The sequence below is a fragment of the Marmota flaviventris genome, chromosome 14 (assembly GCF_047511675.1).
Source record: "Marmota flaviventris isolate mMarFla1 chromosome 14, mMarFla1.hap1, whole genome shotgun sequence".
Lineage (NCBI taxonomy): Eukaryota > Metazoa > Chordata > Mammalia > Rodentia > Sciuridae > Marmota > Marmota flaviventris.
In genome coordinates this window covers 30,704,984-30,728,616 of record NC_092511.1, presented here as the reverse complement: position 1 = coordinate 30,728,616, position 23,633 = coordinate 30,704,984, and the positions used below count along the sequence as shown (strand labels likewise).

Here is a 23,633-nt window from a genome sequence, read left to right as displayed (position 1 = left end):
ACAATCCGAGATATTTATATAATGACAAAGTTGCCTAATGACACATTTCTCCCTGTTGACAAATAGGTGACAAATGACTACTGGAACTTCTATTTATATAAGGTAGCTAGAGTCGTCAAATTTGTAGAACCAAAGAATGGTGGTCACCAGGGTCTAGCAGAAGGGAAATGGGGAGGGAGTTGTTCAATAGATATAGACTTTCAGGATTGCAAGATGAAAAGAGTTGGTTGTACAACATGTACTGAGCACTGAACTGTACACTTAAAATTGTTAAGATATAAGTTTTATATAATGTGTATTTTATTAAAAATGTTTAAGAAAGAAATAAAAGCAAGATTTCTAGATGTACTAAAGAATGCCATAGCAGATATTGCATATTGGTATGATCTAGAAGGATGCACAGACAGAAGCTGAAAAAAAAAAAGTACATTTTTCAGACTCTCTTGTGGCCCGAGCTGGAGACATGATTTGTATCCCACCAAACAGATGCACTCATGTGAGACTTGGACTTGGAACTGAGTCCTCTGTGGAGGGAGATGCTGTGGAAAGCAGCTGTTGTCTTGATGCAGACCATGGCAGAAGTGTCATGGTCTGGAGCCAGCTGCTGTTGCAGCCGTTTCTTCATTTAGAAGGTGAGGCCAGGTGTGAAGGAACATACCTGTAATCCCAGTTACTTGGGAGGCCGAGGCAGGAGGATCGCAAGTTTGTAGCCAGCCTCAGAAACTTAGCAAGACCCTTGTCTCAAAATAAGAATAAATAAAAAGATCTGATGTGGCTCAGGGATAAAGTGCCCTGGGTTCCATCCCTGGTACACACCTCCCCCCAAAAAAATTGGCAGGTGATTTCTTGATTCAGCAACTTTTGGCATTAATGGTGGCTTCATTTCCAATTTGGGTCAAGGGAGAGTGGTTATGGGTCCAGGAGTTGCTCCTGAATCCTCAGCCTCAGTCCTACTTCTCAGCCTTTATGAAAGCCTGGAGGCAGAATCAGTGGATTTGCATATAAAATGATTATATTTATGGAGAACCAGAGACTGCATTGAAGAAAAAAAAAAAACCTACTGGAGTAAATAAAAGAGGAGCTGAATAAGGCAGCCAGATTTAAGTCAACCATACAAAAGACAATGGATGCCTTTTCTTTAACCCAACAATCATAAGGTAGAAGACTAATTTAAAAATCCCACTCCAAAGAACAACAAAAGTTGTCAAGTGCCAAGAATAAACTTCAAGGAAATACACTAGACCTACTCAGCACCCGGCCTCCATTTGTGTCCTCTTTCCCTTTGTTTTAGCTTCGCGGTAAGTTCACCTAACTAAATAAACAATTATAAGGAAAATCATAACAAAATCCTTAATGAGACCTATTGCTACTGAAGTCTCAATAACAGAAAAGCCTATTTTTGACTCATCCGCTGAGCAAATTAAAATTCAGTTCTTCCTTAGCTGTTACTGTTTTCCAACCCAAAGTTTATGTATTTTCGTTTTAATTTCTATGTTCGAGTTGAGAAAACAAAAACTACACACCCCACAAATCAAGGCAGACGTTTTCATTTTTAGACAAAGTTAAGAAGAAAACAATTCTAAGGCAATAATGTTTCTGCCTCAGGGAGAGAAAACTTGAATGTGATCCTTATGGAACTGAGTCCCTGGCATTCTCTTCAAAATCATGCATGCATAAGTAATTTTCAAAGATTCAGGGAAATGAGCTGTTGCACAAGGGATGATAGGATATGTTATGTTGTTTTTTGTATTTGTTTTCTTCTTCTTTCTTTTTTAAGAATTACTGGTAGTTTGTTGGAAAAAAAAATTTAGACTGTGCCTCTGTCAGAAACAGTCAAGAATAGATCTGATGAAATATGGATGTCTAAGTCGTATTTATCATAAACTCTGGTTAAGAAACATACAGGCCTGGCACAGTGGTGCACAACTGTGATCCCAGCAATCCAGGAGGCTGAGGCAGGAGGAACACAAATTTGAGGCCAGCCTGGGTAACTTAGCAAGACCCTGTCTCAAAATAAAAAGGGCTGGGGAGAGGCTGGGGCTGTAGCTCAGTGGTAGAGTGCTTGCCTCCCTGGTGTGAGGCCCTAGGTTCCATCCTCAGCACCACGTAAAAAAAGATATTGTATCCATCTACAAACAAAAAAAATTTTAAAAAGGTGTGTGTTGGGGGGTGGGTGCTGGGATGTGGCTCAATGGTAAAGCACCCCTGAGTGCAATCCCCAGAATGAAAAAACAAAACACAAACAAAAAACAAAAGCCCACACTGAGATTCCATCTGATTCCCAGTCAGAATGGCTATCATCAAGAATATAAACGTCAGCTGGGCATGGCGACACATGCCTGTAATCCCAGCGGCTCTGGAGGCTGAGGCAGGAGGATGGAGAGTTCAAAGGAGCCTCAACAAATAAATGCTGGTGAGGATAGGGGTATATGCCGTTGGTGGTAATGTAAATTAGTGAAACCACTGTAGAAGTCAGCATTGATGTTTCTTAAAAAACTAAAAATAGAACAACCATGTGACCCAGCTGTGCCACTTTCTGGGCATATGCCTGAAGGAATTAAAGTAAGCATACTATAGGAATACCTGCTTAGGGCTGGGGCTGTGGCGCAGTGGCAGAGCGCTTGCCTTGAATGTGTGAGGCACTGGGTTCAATCCTCAGTACCACATAAAAATAAATAAAATAAAGACATTGTGTCCATGTATAACTAAAAAATAAATTCTAAAAAAGAAATACCTGCTTATCCATATTGATTGCAGCAAAATTTACAATAGCCAGGTTATGGAATCAGCCAACACTGGATGAATGGGTAAAGAAAATGTGATAATACATAATGGAATATTATTCACCCATAAAGAAGAACAAAATCACATCATTTTCAGGGAAATGGAACCGAAGATCATCATGTTAAACAAAACAAGCCAGACTCAGAAAGACAAGTGTTGCATATTTTCTCTCAGATGTGGGGTTTATCAGGAGGGAAGGACAATATAAAATTAAAGGGAGACTATTAGAGAAGAGGAAGGGGATCTGGGAGTAGGGAAATAGGAGGAAAGGGAGGGGAGAAAGAGATGGAGGGCAGAAATGATCAAAATATGTTAAATGTATGTAAGAATATGCTACAATTAAACCATCATTCTGTATAATGAATTCTGTACAAGTAACAAGCACAAAAAAGTAAAGAAAAAAACATAGCCTAATATAGAATACACTGTAAGTTCTTTACTTACCTAGCCATAACAGTTTCTGCACATATTTTGAGAAAGAAATCAGTTTGCTTTCTGATATTTTCCCCCCCTTTGGTACTGGACAGTCTAACACTGAATCACTTCCCTAGCCTCTTTTTATTTTTATTTTTTGGTACTGAGGAATAAATCCAGGGGTGCTTTATCATTGTGCTACATCCCTAGCCCTTTCACACTTTTTGAGACAGGATCTTGCTAAGTTGCCCAGGCAGGCCTTGAACTTGGAATCCTCCTGTCTCAGCCTCCCAAGTAACTGGGATCATAGGCATGCACTGCTGCTTGCATTGCTGAGAAAAAAAACATTTGTGAGAAGAAAGGTGAAACAGGAAGCCAAAAAGGGCAAGGGATCTTGATGCAGATCTGCCAAAGACAGTCCAAAAGGCATCTCCAGAGCAAAGAATGTGCATTTGAGGATGAAAAAGAATAACACACTTAGAAGTATATCTAACAAAGGAAAGGCAAAACTTATACTGTGAAAACTACAAAACACTATTGAAAAAAATTAAAGAAGACCTACATAAGGAAAAGATAGCCCATGTTTATAGAATAAATAGATCTAATATTGCTAAGAAGGTAATATTCACACACTGATCTACAGATTCAATGCAATCCCTATCAAAATCTCAGCTGCCTTTTTTGAAGAAGTGGAAAAGCAGATTTCAAAATTCACATGAAATTGCAAGGGACTCAGTCAAAACATGCTTCCCCCCTCCCCTTTTCAGTACTGGGGTTGAACTCAGAGCTTTGCACATGCTAGGAAAACACTTCACTACTAAACCATATCTCCAGCCCTCATTTTAAAAAAAGTTGAGACTGGTTCTCACTGTGTTGTCCAGGCTGGTGTTAAATTTGCCTCCAGAATAACTGGCATTAGAGAAACCTGTGCCGCTGCACCCAGTTCCATAATATTCTGGAAAAAAACAAAGTTTGGAGGATTCATATTTTTTATTTCAAAATATACTAAAAGCTGTAGCAATCATGGTATAAGAACAGACATAGAACAATGGAGTACAACTGAGAGTCTAGAAATAAACCTTGATATTTGTAGTCAACTAATTTTTAATAATAATTCTAAGGCAATTCAATTGGAAAAGAATAATCTTTTCAATAAGTGGTGCTGGTACAACCGTATATCTTTGTGCAAAAGGATAAAGATGGGGCTGGGAATGTAGCTCAGTGGCAGAGCACTTTCCTCACAAGTATGAGGCACTTGAAATGAAAATAAATAAATAAAGGTATTGTGTCCATCTACGACTAAAAACTTTTTTTAAAAAGGATGTCTGCACCACCCACAAAAGTTAGCTCAAAATGAATCATAGACCTAATTATAGAGTTGAACTTACAAATTCTTAGAAGAAAATATGGGAGGGGGGCTGTATAAATCTTCATGACCTTCTTAGATGTGACACCAAAAGCACAAGTGACCACAACAAAAAATAGACAAATCAGACTTCATCAAAATTAAAGACTTTTGGGGGCTGGGGTTGTGGCTCAGTGGTAGGGTGCTTGCCTACCATGCATGAGGCACTGGGTTCAATCCTTAGCACCACATAAATGTAAAATAAAGATATTGTGTCCACCTAAAACTAAAAAAAATATATATTTTTTAATTAAAAACTAAGGGGCCTGGGGATATAGCTCAGCTAGTAGCATGCTTGCCTCTCATGCACAAGGCCCTGGGTTCAATCCCCAGCACCACCCAAAAAAAAAAAAAAAAATTAAAAACTTTATAATTCATAAAACAAAAAAAAAAAATAAAGGTGAAATTTACTAGCATAATCACTTATTTTGCTGCTTTAAAATTTCTGATGTTTCTTCTCAGCTCTACTTTAAAATGTTCTTAATAAAGATGGATATTGATTTTAGAAATGGTTAAAGCATTTTATTCTGTTTTTGTTGACAGCAATTTCTATAAAAAAAAACAACTTTTTTCTTCAAAAGGCACTATCAAAAAAGCAAACAAAAACTTCAGAATGAAAGAAAATATTTGCAAATCATGTCTCTGATAAAAGACCTATATCCAGAATATGTAGAAATATATACAGTTCAATAACAGAAAGATAAACAATCTAATAAAGAAAAAGTACATATATACAATGGGATATTACTGAGCCTTAAAGAAGAATGAAATTATGGCATTTGCAGGTAAATGGATGGAACTAGAGAATATCATGCTAAGTGAAACAAACCAATCCCAAAAAACCAAAAGCCAAATGTTTTCTCTGATAAGCAGATACTGATCCATAGTGGGACAGGGGGTGGGGTGGGGAGATAGGGAAGAATATAGGTTTGTGTAGAGGGGAATCAGGGGACAGGTGGGGTTGGGGGAATGGGAAGGACAGCAGAAAGAGACAGACATTATTACCGTGTATACATGTATGACTACACTAGTAGAGTGACTCTGAACCATGTATAGCCAGAGGAATGAGAAGTTGTCCTCCATTTGTATACTATATGTCAAAATGCATTCTACTGTAAAATTAATTAATTAATTAAAAAATAAAAATAAAGATGGCAATCCAATTAAAGAGGGGACCAAATGATCTTAATAGATATTTCTCCAAAGAAGACATACAAATTTTACCACTTAACAGTATATGTCCGATAAAAGTATTAGTATTCTGATGCTACACATATTTACTACCTCAGAGTTTCTGTAAGTAAAAAAATTTAGAAGTGGGCCAGGCAGGGTGGCACATGTCTTTACTCCCAGTGGCTCAGGAGGATCACAAGTTCAAAGTCGGCTTCAGCAACTTAGGGAGGCCTTAAGCAACTTAGGGAGACCCTATCACAAAATAAAAACTAAAAAGGGTTGGGGATGTGGCTCAGTGGTTATGCATCCCTGGGCTCAATCCCTGTACCAAAATAATAATAATAATAATAATAATAATAATAATAATAATAATTTGGAAATGGATTATGGTGTTTCTGATTCAGGATCTTACTTGGGATTGAACCCAGGGACACTTAACCACTCAGCCACATCCCCAGCCCTTTTTATTATTTATTTATTTGAGATAGGGTCTCACTAAGTTGCTTAGAACCTTGCTAAGTTGCTGAAGCTGGCCTTTGAACTTTTGAGCCTCTTGCTTCAGTCTCCCTAGCCGCTGGGATTACAGGCATGTGCTCCCACACCCAGCCAGGATCTCTTACAAGGTTTCAGTCATCTAAAGACTGGACTGGGGCTGGAGGATCTCCATCTAAGTTGGTTCGTTAACATGATTGGAGACAGCAGGTCTCCCTTCCATTTCACATGGCCTTCTGCATAAAGTTGCTGAGTGTCCTTAAAACATGGCCATGGGCTTCCCCAAGAATGCAGGATCCAATAAAAAAGGACTAAAGCCACATCTTCTTTGAAGACTGCTTCAGTCATCACACACACAATTTCTACAAAATGGGACTTTGGCTTGAATAGGGTTATTTATTCATTTTGGGAGTTGGGTAGATACCAGGCATGGATACCAGGGGGCAAGGCTCACTGGACAATCTTGGAGGCTGGATTCCACACTAAATAGCATACAATTTAATTCTACTTGTTTTTTGAACTTTACTACAGAGGGCAGTTGCCTGTGTTTTACTTTATGTTCCTGTATATAGGTGTGGTTTATTAATTTTTGCTACTCTATCCCACAATCTAGTTATTCATTTTACTGCTTATGCTATTACAAACAATACAGTGAGAAACTTTCTCGTCCAAATGTGAAAGAATTTCTTTGGGATATATATGTTGTGTGAATATATCCTATGTTAGTTTATATAGGACATATCCATGTTTACCTTTTAAGAAAAGATAAATAGTTACCAAAAATGGTTGCACTTGTTTATTTTGTTATTAGCAATGGATAAGAATTTCAGTTGCTTCACATCCTTACCAAAGCTTAGTTTTGTTCAATTTTAATTTTTTTTTGTCAATTACATAGGCACAAAATCATATTTCATTGGGGTCTTTTTGTTTGTTTTCTTTTGTTTTGTGAGACCAGGTGTCCCTTATGTTGCCCAGGTTTGTCTTGAACTCCTGGTCTGGAGTGATCCTCCAACGCTGTCTCCTGAGTATCTGGGATTACAAGGGTGTGCCATCAAGTCTGACTTCATTGCATTCCCCTGATTATTAATATTATTATTTTGGCTTGCATTTTCCTGGTCTTTTTTAATTGGTTCTTTTTAGGTTATGCATGACAGTAGAATCCATTTTGATATAATTATACAGCATGGAATGTATCTTATTCTATTTAGGATCCCATTCTTGTGGATGTACACCATGGTGGGATTCATTGTGAGATATATATATATATATATATATATATATATATCTTTTCCTATTCTCCTTCCCATCCCTTCATTCCCTTTGGTCTAATCCATTGAATTTCTACCCCCTCCCCACACTGTGGGTTAGTTTCCATATATCTGCTAAGACATTTGACCTTTGGCTTTTGGGGACTGGCTTATTTCACTTCGAATAATACCTTGATTATTGAGATAAATTCCTAATCATCATTTTCTCCAAGTAAACTACCTATTCTCTATATTAATTCTGTTTTGGTTATGTGAGTTGCAATGACTTGCTCTTATTTTGTCTTATCCTTTCACTTTTCTACTTTAGGCTCATAAAGGTATTCTTTATTTCTTTCTCATAGTTTTATAATTTTGTCTTTTGCATTTAAAACCTTTAATCCAAAGGGATTGTTTTGTGTAGGGTGGGAGTTAAGGATGTTATTTCATCTTTTTCTATATGTATTTATCAATTGTCTATGAACAGTATATCCTTTCCCAAGTCATTGGCTACATCTCCTCTGCCATAAATCAGGTTTCTAGCTGAGCTTGGTTGCACTTGCTGATTGAGATCCTCAGTAACTTAGTAAGACCCTGTTTCAAAAAGAAAAGGGGGGTGTAGGGGATGTAGGTCATTGGTAACATATCCTTGGTTTCAATCCCCAGTACTGAAAAAAATAAAAAAGAAGAAAGCCCCCCCCCCAAAAAAAAAATAAATGAATCAGAGGTTTCTGTATATTTGGCTCACTAGTGATCCACTGGTTTATTTATCAGTTCCTGTGTTGATGCCACATCGTTTTGTAATGCTGGGGATTGAATTCAGGACCTTGTGCATACTAGGTAAGCACTCTAGCACTGAGTTACATCCCCAGCCCACCATATTGTTTTAATTTCTCTAGCTATGCAATCAATATTCATATCTGTTATGTCAAATTCTCCTACCATGTCGTTTTAAATGGCAATTAGCAAATTAGCTTCATGCTCTTCCATGTACTTTTTAGATTTAGTTTATCACATTTAATGAAGAAACATCTAGGGAATAAAAGTTGCCTTTTGAGAATTTATTACACTTTCAATCAGTTGGAGAGGCTTTTGCAAAAAGCTGGACTCTGTAGGGATCCTGAAGAAGATGTGCACAGAATAGTTCCATGTATCTTAAAGATCCCTTGATCATCTCTCCCAATTGTACCTACCCTGCTTCGTACTATCTTCGTGAGGGACAGGGGAGTAAAGGAGGCACGAGGGTAAGAGACTCAAGTATCAGCTAAAGGTAAATAAAAGGTTGGCATTCAGCCGTTTTTCTCAGCCACTATTTTATCTCATGAATATTCTGGGGACATGCTATTGTATTTGGACAACTGGAATTGAAGGTAGAGATCTAAATGAAGGAAAAGAATGAAGGGTGGATATTGCCGTAGAGGAGGGAATACATTAACTTGGCTAATGGTTGAAAGTTGTTGGTGATGCCTGTCAGGCCCTAAAATCCTAAGGAAGGAATCCTGCATGAAAGCTTGGAAGGAGTTCAAAGAGAAGGTGGCACTGGAGCTGAGAGCCCGCAGCATGGGTGCCAGTTCCACCAAGAGCAAGAACCTGGGTTCTGGGTTGGGGCTGTGTTGCTGGAATTGGAGAAAAAGGTTATGGGCCTTCCAGGCACACAGAACAGCACATACGGGAAACATTCAAGTGATGGGTTTGTAGGAGGCACGGTAAGTTCATTTTGAGTGGGAGAGTTCGCAGGAAAGAGCAGTGGCTTGATTGTGCAAGGCCATGAGTATCAGGTTAAGGACTCTGGACTTTATCCTGGGGCTCCAGTGGAAGCTTTTGAACAAAAGTTTGCTTCAGGTAGATAATTCTGACAGCGGGGAGGCAGCGGAATCAGGCGTCACAGTCCTGGCCAGCGACACCAAGAAAAGCACGAGCGCTTCACTTCCACCTGCAGAGGGCCCACCTAAGGGCTGAACGTCCTCCCTGCCCCCTCCCTCGCCGCCCCAGTTCCGACGCACTCGGAACTCGGCTACCCAGCCTGGACGCGCCCCGCCTCGGGCTTCGGCTACAGCGTCTGGACGCGCCCCCGTGCGTCACGTCCGCTAGGGCGCGAGGCTCGTTAGATCTGAGGAGGGGCGTCAAAATTGAAGTATCTGCGCATGCGCGACGGGACCTCAATCCGCGGTTCAAGTTGAACGGACCCGGGGAGTTTTGCATCTAAACTCACAAGCTTCTGAGTCTGGCGTGGCAGTCTTCTCTTGTTGCGTGCCGATAGGAGTACTGTTTTGTCCCAAGAGATATAGGCAAGCAGTTGAGAGGGGCTTGAGTGCTCCTTGACCTTAGCTGTGCCAGCCCCGACACTCCCCCTAGATTACTGGGCTGAGAAGCTTGGAGTCTTCGCTGTAACTTTCCTCCAGCGCTTGCTCTCTTTGCTTCCCGGAGTTCCCTAGTAGTGAAAACTTGCTTCGGCCGTTAAGTGTGACCAGCCCGTTCTGTACTTCATGTTTCTAGGACTTGATTCCCTCGGCAATTAATACAGGTTTCCTAATTGAAGGGGAGATTGTAGATTAACAATTCCAACCACTGAACGCTCCTAACGTCCCGGAGTGAGTGAAAGTAGTTTTTACTTGCACACCCTCGAAGATTGCGTGATTTTGGGGGGGATAAGTTTGATGATAGAGTCTCTGAAAGTTTCGTCCATGCAACTTTCATTCTTTCGGAAATATATGTTACCATCGATTGTGCAGGCACCGTAGGTCTTGGGGATACCATGATGAACAAGACACTGTTCTCTAGGAGTTTACGTTTTAGTGCGAGGGGGGGCCAAAGACAAAAATAGAGAGGCCTGTGCTAGCAGGGAAATATGCAAGGCTTATGGTAGAAACATATAGATGGGAACTACTTGGACCGATCAGAGGGAGGGCGTGATGTTTATAACCAGCAAAGTGAATAACTAGGAATTCCAGAGAGAAACTCCAGTCCTTTGAAACAGGAAAGAGATTAGTGTTTTCTAGGAATACCAGGCCAGGGTAACTGGAGAGTGGAGAGCCAAGGTTTAGAATGGTGAGAAAACGTTGAGAATGTAAATAGGAGCCAGATGCTATGGTAAGAAGTTTGAAATGTGTTTAAAGAGAAATGTGAAGCCAAGGAATAGTTTCCCACAGAGAACTGATCTTGGGTCAGTCATGTAGCACCACACAAACCATATCACAGCTCTTTAAACATTTGAATATGACTGACATGTTCTTTGAACCCCCCTTTCATTTGCCAACACCCCTCCAAGCTATGGTTCCTCTACTGTCTTAACCAGAGGATTTGTGAACACTTTAAAAGTGTGGGGAATTTAAAAATGTAAATTGTGTGCACATTTTAAAATGAAAGAATCTAAGACTTTATACAGATTCTCAGAGTAAAGAGTAATAACTATGGCTTAAACATTTCTCATCTATGTTATCCTTGTTACTGTTCTCCAGCAGAACACAGTGTCAACTTTAACCTAGACTAGTTCTCACCTGTGAAGTGAAAACAATAGGTAATTATGATTAAATGAGATGATTTTCAGAAAGTGTTTAATGATAAACTGTGAGGTGTTAAGGTTGCCGCACTGTGCCACACAGTACCACTATTATTAACAAACATCTGCATCTCTGGGATGGAAGGACAATGTATAGATGCTCTTTCTTTAGCATTTCATAAGCACTAAGTGCCTATCCTGGGTAGAGCCGTTGATGGAAAAATATGCCTCCCAGAAGCTTATCATCTAGTTCCAAGAGGAGGAGGGGGGCGGGCGGGAGGTGTGCATGTGTGTATCCTGAGGGGGGCATAAGTAAAATGCTCTGGGATCTGGAACTGTAAAAGAGGTCTCAACCTCCATTGGAAGTAAGTGCTTATTGGAGTTCACATTTGAAGTGGGTTTGAACAGATCGAGTCTAATCACAAAATCAATACTACACGTACATTTATTCTCGATGATATGGTAAGACCAATTGAAAACACTGCAATCACTTACACTACCCGGTAAATATTGAGCAGTAGCTTTCGTGAGAGGGAACCTATCTTTTGTGCAGTCTGTTTACTATACATTGCTTGTTCTGGGCAGTCCTTATCTTCATGCTCGGGAACAAAGTACACACACACATGGCCTTCTCCGAAACGAAAGGCCCCGCGCCTTCAGGAGTGGGATGGGATTCGACGAGGCCGGACCATACAATGGGGGACGTTTTGCCTTAGCTCTCACATCCCCATCCCCCGCGGGCCGCCCTCGGCCCGGCTTCGCCTTCAAGGATCCTTTCGCCCCTCCCCTGCAGCCCGGGGAGCGCAGCCACTGCCCGGCTGGGCGCCCTCCCTTTCTCGCGCGTCCCTCCTCCTCCACCGGGAGCCGGAAAACCCGGAGCGAACCGGCCCAGCCCGGCGGCGCATGCTCAGTAGTGAGCAGGTTCAGTGTTCTAGTAGGAAGCTCCAGCGCTACACCGGCGTCGGCGGCGGCCGCTCGGGGCAGCCAGATTCCCCAACAACGACCTCGGGCTCGTCCCCTCCCCCGCTAGACCCCAGCCGCAGCCCCGCCGCGCCGGGAGGGTCTGGCGTTCGGGAGTCTGCTGGGCAGAGCGGGCGCCCCGGTCGGAGCGTCCCTCCACACGCCCTCCCCCAGCCGCCCGCTCCTCGGCGGGCCAGGCCGGGCCCGGGAGCGCGGCCCCGGCAGGCGGGCGGCGTCCGCGGCGGAGGGCAGCCCGGGGCGGCGCCGGCGGGCCGGGGAGGGGCGGGGGGCCTGGCCCCGGGGCGGTGGTGCGGGATGCCGCCGCCGCCGGCGGGCTGCTTTCGCTCTCCGCGGCTGGTGCTGGTGTCGGGTGGGTGGCCGGGTGCGGGCCTCGCCCCCCAGCCGCCTCGCCAGGGCTAGCCCGGCCGCGCGGCGCCGGGAGGGGGCCGGGCCGTCCGGAGGAGCCCCGGCCCTATTCCGCGCTGCGAGCTCGCCCTCTCGCGGCTCCCCGGCCCGGCCGCCGCCGCAGCCGCCCCTCTCCCCGCCCAGAGGCGCCCTGGGGGCACCATGCAGGCGCAGCAGCTGCCCTACGAGTTTTTCAGCGAGGAGAACGCGCCCAAGTGGCGGGGGCTGCTGGTGCCTGCGCTGAAAAAGGTGAGGAGCGCGCGGAACCCCGCTTCCCGGCTGCAGCCCCCAGCGCGGGCGCCAGGCTGGGCGAGGGCTAGGGAGGCGGGGCGCACAGGGCAGTCTTTCTTCCCTGTCTCATCATCTCTCCTGGAAGGACCGCGCACACTAGGTTTCCCTACTCTAGGCTGGCTCTCGGTGTTGACATTCACCCGATGAGTGGGAAGGCCGCAGGAAGCCAGTTTGTCCGAATAATCCAATCTCCGTTGCCTTGCCCCTTAATTCAGACAACAATTGGAGGAGCTTCAGTTTTCATTGGAGGTCAAAGCAGGACACTTTTCCGCCTTCTGGGTCTTATGGCAGAGCTGCTGTCAGCCTCCGGTTTTAGGTGTCCAGTACTCTCTTTTTACTGGCTCAAGAATGCTCTGGTCATAATGCTTGCTCTAAGTAATTGCGAGCTTGCCTGCCAACGAGAACGAGGCCTGCTTTGCTTTGCTCTGCTCGTCCTCAGTAATAACTCTACAGTCTGCTGACACCCCCGCTCCCCCATTACAGGGGCTGTTGCCCTTGCCACTATTTTCAGATTTTGCGGGGGTTTGGGTGGTTTGAGAATCTTAGTATGGTCATTTGGTTTATTAAGAATTTTTAACCTATGTATGTTACTTTCAGCTTGCCTCTTTGTTAAGTAAAGTTACGTTGCAAGTGTAAAAACTTCTAAAGCAGTATTGTGACAGTAAATACAGTATTAAAACATCTGAAATCGGTGTGTTTGAATGAATTTAAAAACAGATTATTATTTTTGTTTCCTTTTCTTCATTTACCTTTTCAATAGACATTGTTTTTATATTGTTTCTTCTTTTTGCTCAAAGAATGGTCAGGCTCTCTAGTTAAAATATCATTTTGCTCCTCCTGAGAATTGAGATAATGGTGTACCTTTGATGCAGAACATTTATACTTTACCATAAATATCTTAAAAGGTATGATATTTTTCCAAGGCTAGCAACTTTTACTTTCCTTTTGACCTGTTGTCCCCCTCTCCCTCTTGATGTATGACAATGGAAACTATTTGGTTTGTTAGTAGAATTTGCTCTTTCAAATTTATGTTATGACTTTCCCTCTCAAGTGTTTCACTAGTTGCAAACATCTCTGTGATAATTTCTAAGAAAATCAAAGAGATGTTATATATCTTATATTTGATTCATTAAGCATTCCATCAGGTTTTATTCTATTTACTTTTGCTTTACCTGAAAACTTATTAGCTTGTAATAGAAGGGGAGACATGTGTCAGTGACTCTAGAAGCTGGTATCCTGACAGGGTAAGGGGACAATGAAAATTTGTTTCAAGATGTGTTTAAAACAAAACCTCTAAAGCATTACCAGTTTGGGGCCATTTTGTTGGAAGCAAGCAGCTCCTATCTTGAGGGAATCACCAAGATACAAGATGAGGATCTTTGTAGGAATGGAAAGAGCACTGTAGGGGCTAAGCAGACCTGGTCTAATTGCCACATAGGTGGCCCTTGTTAAATCTGTCCATAGATACATTTTATTTTACTGGCACAATGTTGTTTTATTTTTAAATGTAATTATTTGCCAATATTTAAAAATGGGAATACTACACAAAATCTCAATTTTCAGTTTTTTTGAATAGGAATATCTCTCCACTTAGAGTCCCCAGTCTAGCAAGGCAGTATAAACTGCTGGAGTTGAGTATGTTTTCCCTGTTTAGACAGGACATGTATTCCAGTTTTCCACATTCCTACTTGTGGTGTTTGATGTTTGCTTATTTACATAACCCAAGTTTTTACTTTAAGCAGAGTTCCATTGAAGAATTAATGGGAGGAGAGGAAATGTACACCATCTACTTGATATGTAAGATTCTTCCAGTAATTTAAATGTCCACTGGCAACAGTTCTGAGATATCAAAGACAAAGTTAAAAATATATTTCTTGGTCAAATATGTAGCTCAAAAGCTGCATTTTTTCACATACCTGCTGGACATTTCATGTGGATATGTCCATATCTTGAACTCTTCCTTCAGACTATTAGACTACTGTGCCCCATTTGTGTTCTCTCACCTGAGGTCTCTGGATAGGCTGTTTCCTTCACCTGGGATGTCCTGATATGCTGGACTTGACATTTCTCATCCTCTGGGACTCAACCCTATAGCTTTCTTAAATCCCCAGGGCTGAATTGGATGTTACTCCTTTGTTTTGTTTTAGCCCCCATCCTAACTCTTAGCAGTGAATTTTGGTTCCAATTTACTATGTGTCCCCCTTGCCCCAACTGTATTGAATGCTTTCAGAGAACAGGGATGATATCGTATCCTCATTTTATTCCCCTTACATACACTGCCTGACATCTGTTAGGCATTCAATTTTAATAAACCGAGTCAGGGAATACCCAAACTGAAACTATCACCTTCTCCTCCATCTGCCAGTTTTTAAATTTCTTTTTTGATTAATAGCTTTAGTGTTTTATTTGACTGGTTCAAGACTTTGAAGTAATCTCTGACTTTTCTCTGTGCATTACTGACCACATTCGGACTAAGGTTGTATGTTTTTTCCCCTTTGATATTGTTCTATTCCTTCCTCTAACTGCTCTAATTGAACCTCCTTTCCTAGATTAATGTGATAGCCTCTTAGTTCACTGCCTCCTCACTTGCCCTTTATCTATTTTCCAAAATTCAGAAATTATAGGATAGTTCTGAACATGTCACACTCTTGTTCAGAACCTTTGATGTCTTTTGAGCTTAATGTAGGATAAAGTGCAGTTTTTTAGCATGGAATTGTTGGTGATTTATGATCTGGCTTCATTCTGATCTTCTGACTGGATTCCCTCCCATAATCTTTCCTGTTCTTTATGATTTAGCCAGATAGTACTGCCACTTTTCCTGAAATGTTCAGAATGTCCCACTGTATCTCTTTCCATCTATCAGCTTAAGTCCTGTCTTATCCCACAGATATATCATGCCTACCTCAGACTATTTCCTTTGGCACTAAGGATATTGAGGTAAACAACATAATCAGAAAGACTAAGTTAGAACATGATGAGGTGAGTCTGGAGAGAGAATTGGTTATACACTTTTTTGTTAAGTTGGAGTTTGAAGAGATAGAAGCCATAGGAGGATTATTGTCATTTGTTTGTTTAGTGGTAGGACTTATTTCTTTTTTGTACTGGGAATTGAATCCTTAGGTGAATTCCATGAGCTAATCCCCAGCACTTTTAATCGGTCCTTTCTAAATTACCCAGGCTAGCCTCAAACTTGTGATCCTCCTGCCTCTGCCTCCAGAAGTTGCTAGCATTACAACAGAACTGGTGGCACACTTGGCTACTGAGAAGTTTTAAATAGAAAAGTAATACCAAATTTGAATTTTAGAAAATTCCCTTTCACACATAATAGACAATGGGCTGGAGGGCTGCGGTTGTGGCTCAGTGGTAGAGTGCTTGCCTAGCATGTGTGAGGCACTGGGTTCAATTCAGCTCCACATATAAATAAATGAATAAAATAAAAGTTCATTAACATTTAAAAAATAAAAAAAAAAAAGAAAAGAAAATGGGTTGGAAAAGAATGAGACTTGAATCAAGGAGAAAAGTTAGAAAGCTAGTTTGTTAGTCCAAATAAGAGATGATATACATTTGAATTAAGGCTACATTTGAACTAGAATGGAAATGTGATAGATTCTGTTTTGTTGAGAGATGTTTAAAAGGCAGTATTGATGGGGTCTAGTATCTGATGGGGGAAATTAAGGAAACAGGAAGAGTTGTTTCTGAATTGAGTGCCTTTGATCTGGATAGAGAATTGTAGAGGACTTTGGAGAGAAGAGTGGCATAAAATGATTTTTGAACTTGTTGATTTAAAAGTCCCTTTGGGTTATCCAGCTGTACTTTTCTAACTGGTAATTGGCTGTTGATATCTAATGAAGCAGCGTTGAAACTTCTAGGTATGTAAGTAAAGCTATAAGTATAGTCAGGTATAGTGGTGCACACCTGTAACCCCAGTGACTCAGAAGCCAAGGTAAGAGAATGGCATTATTAAGTTACCCAAGATGAAGGTCATTTTGGGCAACTTAATAAGACCCTGTCTGAAAATATGTAGGGCTGAGGGTATAACTCAGTGAAGAGGACTCCTGGGTTCATTTCTCAGTATTGGTGGTGGCTTGGGGAGGGAGGAGGAATAAAGCTATAGATGAAATCTGTATCTATAGAAAGACTTACACATGAATGTTTCATGGCAGCTGTGTTCAGCCAAAAACTAGAAATAATTCAAATGTCCATCTATAAGAATGAATAAACAAATTATGATATAGCCATATAGTAGAATAAGAAGGAATGAACTAGGGCTGGTGGTAGAGCACTTGTCCAACATATTCAAGGTCCCGGGTTCATTTCCCAACATTGTAAATGAAAATAAAAGAAAAAACTACCAATACACCTGACAACATGGCTGAGTCTTAATTTAGCTGAAAAAGCCAAACCAAAAGCATATATTCTGTAAAATTCTATTTATATGAAATTCTAGAAAATGCAAATAATATAGATCATTGTTTGTTTTAAAGAGGATTATATGTTCACTTATCTTGATTGTGTTGATGGTTTCAGGGAATATTTGTTTATTTTGAGACAAGATCTCACTAAGTTTTTTAGAGCCTTGCTAAGTTGCTGAGGCTGGCCTTGAACTTATCCTCCTGCCTCAACCTCCTGAGCCGCTATGCTAAAATTTTTCATATTGACCAGTTTTAGATATTTACAGTTTATTGTATGTCAGTTGTAACTCAGTGCCTAACAAGTGTTAGACTTCACAGCTAAGGGGTCATCGATCATTTGTATCAGAACAGTTTTATTTAAAGGGTAGAAGATGAACAAATGCATGAAAAAAGAATGCAGATGACCTGCTCCCACCTCCAATTTTTTAAAAAATATTTTTTAGTTATAGATGAACACAATATCTTTATTTTGTTTATTTATTTTTATGTGATGCTGAGGATTGAACCCAGTGCCTCACATGTGCAAGGCAGGTGCTCTGCCACTGAGCAATAGCCCCAGCCCTCCCACCTCCAAATTTTAAATAAGGAGAAGTGAGATACTGCTTAGGCAAGAAGGGAATTCAAATACAAGGTTGGAAAGACATTTTTGCTTCTTACTAGATGGTGACAAAATTGTTAAAGAGTCTTTGGGGAAGGAACTGAACAAGGAAAGAGTACAGTAACACAAGCAATAGAATTTGCCCTGAACTGTTTGTCAGGTCCTATCTTTAAACACTTCACATATGCTCCAATTTAATTCTCATAGATACTGTTATTCTTCCATTGCACAGGGAAGAAAAGTGAGATTTGGAAAAGCTGATTTGCCCAAGTAATTTGGTTACAGAGTCTGCTTTCTTTTCTTCTTCTTCTTCTTTTAATGGAAATACCCTTTTATTTCAAGACAAAAAAAATTGTGTATTATAAATTTCCAATTTTCATTCAAATAAATCCTGGAATATAATGTAACTCCAAAAGGTTGTTATGCTTTTTATACAATTCACAATTTTTTTCTAAAATGAATTAGTAAAAGCAATATGCAATAATAAAAATCATTTTCAAAAGAATTTTATGCTTTTTAATTTTATTTTATTAGGGCATATTAATTATACAGAATAATGGGTTTCATTATAGCATACTACTATATGCATTTAGCATACCTTGATCATTTCACCCCCTACTCTTCCCCTTTCCTCTCCTGATTCTCCCCCTGATGCCCTTTCTCCTCTCTAATAGTCTTCATTTACTTTCATGTTGCTCCCCTACTCTTTTTTTAACCCCCTAGATTTTATGTATGAGAAAAAAAAAATGCAATACTTTTTCTGAGTCTGGCTTATTTTGCTTAACATGATGATCTCCAGTTCCATTTTTCTGCAAATGACACAATTTTGTTCTTTTTGGATGAATAATACTCTATTGTGTATATATATCCCATGTTCTTTATCTATTCATCCATTGATGGGTCCCTAAATTCCATAATCTCAACCTCCCCAGTCACTGGGGATATATGCATGCACCACTGTGCCTGGTTTTTGCTGACTATAATTCCTTCAGGTATATGTTCAGGTGTGGTATAATTGGATCACATGGTTATTTTTACTTTTTTAAGGAACTTCCATACTGACTTCTCTAATGACTGTACTAATTACATTTCCACCAAATCCCATCCTCACCAGCATTTATTGATTTTTGTATTTTTTTTTTGTAAAATCAGAACCTCCGTCTCCAGTCTGCACATTATTGCAGAATTTTTAAAAATATTTTTTTCTAGTTGTAGATGGACACAGTACCTTTCTTTTATTTATTTATTTTTATGTGGTGTAGAGGATCAAACCCAGTGCCTCACATGTGCTAGGCAAGTGCTCTACCAGCCCCCTGATTTTTGTTGTCTTAATGATACCCATTCTGACTGGAAATCAGATGGAATCTCAGTGTTGTTGTTATTGCTGTTGTTTTTTTAGTACCAGGGATTGAACCCAAGGGCACTTAATCACTGAGCCACATCCTTAGCTCTTTTTTATATTTTAGAGACAGAGTCTTACTGAGTTGCTTAGGGCTTTGCTAAGATGCTAAGGCTGGTTTTGAATTCACCATCTTCTTGCCTCTGCCTTCTGAGCAGCTGATTACAGGCATGTGCCACCAACCCCAGCCTCAGTGTACTTTTGATTTGCATTTGTCAGATGGCCAAAGATGTTGAATATTTTTTTTGTGTGTAATATTGGCCATTTGTAACTTATTTTGAGAAGTTGTCTGTTTGGTTCATTTATTGATTTGCCCATTTATTGATCAGGTTATTTTGGGGGTTGAGGTTTTTGAGTTCTTTATATATTCTGGATATTAATCTTCTGTCAGAAGATTTGCTGGCAAGGATTTTATCCCATTCTGCAGATTGTCTTCTCATTGTTAGTTGTTTCCTTTGCTGTGCAGAAGCTTTTTAATTTGATGCTATCCCATTTGTCAATTCTTACTATTACTTCCTGAGCTGTTGGAGTTCTATTCAGGCCGTTGTTATGTGTACCCTTATCTCAAGTGTTTCTCCCATTTTCTTCTAGCAGTTTCCAAGTTTCAGGTCTTTTACTTAGAGCTTTGGTCCATTTTGGATTTATTTTTCTACAGGGTGAGAGAGAGTGATGTAGTATGAATCTTTTACATATGGATATCCAATTTTCCTAGCCCCATTTTTTTTTCTTGTGTACCAAGGATTAAACCCAGGGATGCTGAACATTGAATCACATCCCCAGCCCTTTTTATTTTTTTATCTTGACACAGGATCTCACTAAGTTGTTTAGGGCTTCGCCAAGTTGCTGAAGCTGGCCTCAAACTTGTGATCCTCCTGTCTTAGCCTCCTGAGCTTCTGGGATTACAGGTGTTCTTTTGTACTTTTTTTTTTTTTTAAATGAATTTTAGGGTTTTTTAGTTCTTGGAAGAATGTCAAAGGTATTTTGATGCACTGCATTTCTAGATCATTTTCTATAATATGGCCATTTTAACAATATTAATTCTGCTGATCAATGTACATGGGAACTCTTTCATTTAGTGGCTTCTTTAATTTCTTCAGTGTTCAGGGTTTGCATTTATTTATTTGTTTGTTTATTTGTTTGTGCTGAGGATTGAACCCAGGGCCTTGTGCATGTGAGACAAGCACTCTACCAACTGAGCTATATCCCCAGTCCTGCATTCTAATTTTTTCTTTTATTGGTTTGGTACCAGAGATTGAACCCAGGGGTGGTTTACCACTGGGATACGTCCTCAACTCTTTAAAAAAATTCATATAATATACATGTGTATATATATGTATGCATATATACTTACATATATGTATAGGAATATGTATGTATACATATATGTATATATGTTTTTTAAGACAGGGTCTTGCTACATGTCTTAGGATTTTGCTAAGTTGCTGAAGCTGGCCTTGATTTTATAATCCTCTTGCCTCAGCCTTCTGGGCCTCTGGGGTTTCAGGCATGCACTACCATGCCTTAGAGACTGTATTTTAAACACTATGGTATACTACCTCTGGCAGGGTGGTGATTTTCTTTCTTCTGAGATGGTAGCAAAAGAGGTAAAAATGGATTTGTATGTTGGGGAGTAGAGAGTTCATGCTTAGTAGTCTCTGTTTTCATTATGAAATAAAGGGTAAGATTTTTTATAAGATATTTTTAGTTGTTAGTGGACAATTAATTATTTTTTAGGAAAGATATGAGCAGTGGAATACACAAATGTGAATTGTACTATTTAATGAGTTTTGACAAATGTATGCAATCTAAGTCTCTACTAAGATACAGAATATTACCATTATTCTTGAAATTTCCTTCATGCTCCTTCTCAGTCAATCCCTGCCCCATCCCCCAGATGCAACTACTGTTCTGATATTTTATCATTCCAATATAGATTAATTTTCTGTCTTCTAGAACATCATATAAATGGAATAATGGTATGTATTTTGGGTGAGGCTTTTGAGATTGTGTTTTTAAGAATTCAGTCATTTTTTCCATTATATGAACATCGTATTTTATCCATCCAGTGGATACTTGGAATACATGTTTTAAGTTTGGGCTTCTATGAATAAAGTTACCATAATGTTCTTATACAAGTCCTTTTGTAAACCTATACTTTCATTTCTCTTGTATAAATACCAAGGGAAATGGCTTGTAGGGTAGATGTCTAGTTTATAAGAAAGTGCTAGACATTTTCCCAAAGAAGTTGCACCATTTATATTCCCATCATCAATATATGAGAGTTCTAGTTGCCTCACATCTTTGGTAATATGTGGTGTTACCAGTCTTTAATTTTGTAATTTTGCTGAGTATGTAGTGGATGTCTCAGTATGGCTTGTGTTATCCTGATAACTTATCCTGAGCATTTTTTCATGTTCTTGTTGACCACTCATCTTTTGAGTAGTGTCTGCTCAGATCTTTCATCAATTAAAAAAATTGAATTTTCCATTTAGCATTGAATTTTAAGAGTTCTTTATATATTCTGGTAACTGTCCCAATTTTTCAGATACAAGCTTTATGAATATTTTCTTCTAGCCTGTGGTTTGCCTGTTAATATTGTTGGAGTCAAATTTATCAGGTTTTTAAAGCTTATTGCCCTCTAGGATTTTTTTTTTGCCTGCTACCAAATCATGAAGATATTCTAATGTTGTATTCTAAAAGCTTTATTTACATAATTTGTAGTCTATTTCAAGTTAATTATTGTGTATGATATAAGTTAGGAATTGATTCACTTTTATTTCATGCTGATATTTATCAAAACTATTTGTTGAAGAGATCTTCTTTCCCCAATTGAATTGTTAGTGTTTTCATAAAAATTAAGTTATTTCATTTGCATGTGAATAAACATATCTGTATTTATGTTTACATATCTTTTAGTTTATTTCCAGGATTTCCATCCCATTTCATTGATCTCTTTGTTGATTACTGTAGATTTGTATTTAATGTTAAAACTACCTTATATTACTTGATAATGAAACATGGCAGATAGTATTTTATTGAGTTTTTGCTTATGTGCCTAGGTACCATGTTTGCATACTTCTCACTGACCCATTCATTGACTTACTTTTCAAGATGGTAATATCCTAGTTTTATAGATGAGGAAATGGATCTTGAAAAGCACGTTGCTCAAGATCTAACAATAAGGAGTAGAATCAGAATTTGAACCTAAGTTTAAAGTTTCTAAGACAGCTCTATCCACTGTACTATATTGCCTTCTTTGAATAGGCAGTATTGTACAGCACAATGGTTTTCTAATTCTAAATCTTAGATATTAAAGAAGGAAGTGCTTTATGCCTTATAAGAGAGGGAGATGAATGAAGAGGGTTTTGAAACTCCCCACTATAAGTTGAGGTGCTGCATAGGATTTCATTTGGAAAGAAGGTGTGTGTGTGTGTTTGTGTGGGGGGGTTCTGATGAATTAAAAAAGTAAGGTTGTGTGTTTTTTTCTTTTTTTTCCCCCACCCCTTTGATGCTGGGGATTGAACCTAGGGCTTATGTATGCTAAACACATGCTTTACTGCTGAACTATACCCCCAGCCCCCAAAGTAAGAATTTTGAAGTTATTACTTAATGGGAAAATAGCATATACCATAAAGGAATGGGCTGGGGAGTAAATAGTCTTGGGGTGACAATGGGAAGCTAGGAGACTTCCATACACTTATGTTTGGGCATGATGGAAGTGATATTTTAAATGAAAGTGGGAGTTAACTAGCTAAGGATTAGCAGGAAATGAGTTTGAAGAATTTGTAGTAGCTTGGAAGGCCAAAAGAAACTCAGCTTTTTAGGGGTTCTGAGTACCTGGAGTTTGGAGTGCAGGGCCAGATCTTGTAAATCAGATTATTGCATTTTATCTCATGAGCATCAGGGAGCCACTGAAAGGTTTAAGCAGGATTCTGACAGATGAATTTTGAAGGATCACTATTCTGTGGGGCATGAATTAAATTAAAAGAGATCAGAACTATAGCTAGGAAGGCCAGTTAGATTTTTGCAGCAATTTGTGGAAGGGATGATGGTGGTCTTAACTAGGATAATAGCTTGGGGATAGAGAAAAGTAGATACATTTTAGGGAGATTTTGGAGGTAAATTGGTGAATGATGGGCAGGACATTGAGGAAGAAGTCAAAAGAGGGTTCCTGGGTTTCTTAGGAGTCTAAGTAATGTTGGTTTTGAAAGAGAAAAGATAGGAAAGGAGTGCATTGGGAGGGAAATTAAAAAACTATCAGCAATCTGAGAATGAAAGTGTGTGAGAGAACTGTGGTAGGGATTTATCACCAAAGACAAACATGGAAGACTTCTTTGTTGAACTGTCCTTTTAATTTTATGCAGGTACAACCTGAAGGCTCCAATGATGTTTTTCAAAGTACATTTCAAATACTACCTCCACAAAGCCTTTCTACTAAAATCACATTCTCTCAGTGTATGGATCTCTTCATATCCTTGGTACCTTATATCTCAGTTTTAGCATATCATGACAATCTGGCTTATAAGGATCGTTTGAATCTGTGGCTTCTTTCCTTTT

At 39.7% G+C, this 23,633-nt stretch overlaps 1 protein-coding gene across 4 annotated transcripts in view; it reads left to right on the top strand.

Annotated features, from left to right (window-relative positions):
• The first annotated feature begins 12,357 nt into the window (after window positions 1-12,357).
• Window positions 12,358-23,633, top strand: part of Sos1 (SOS Ras/Rac guanine nucleotide exchange factor 1) — a 169,332-nt gene continuing 158,056 nt past the window's right edge. For 3 of the 4 annotated variants that reach the window (XM_071601516.1, XM_071601515.1, XM_071601514.1), the window contains exon 1: window positions 12,360-12,625. In XM_071601516.1, the coding sequence (XP_071457617.1) occupies window positions 12,539-12,625 (87 nt within the window). In that variant the 5' untranslated portion in view covers window positions 12,360-12,538. Of the gene's footprint in view, window positions 12,626-23,633 lie in introns of all 4 variants that reach the window. The other variant, XM_071601517.1, reaches the window with a different exon arrangement.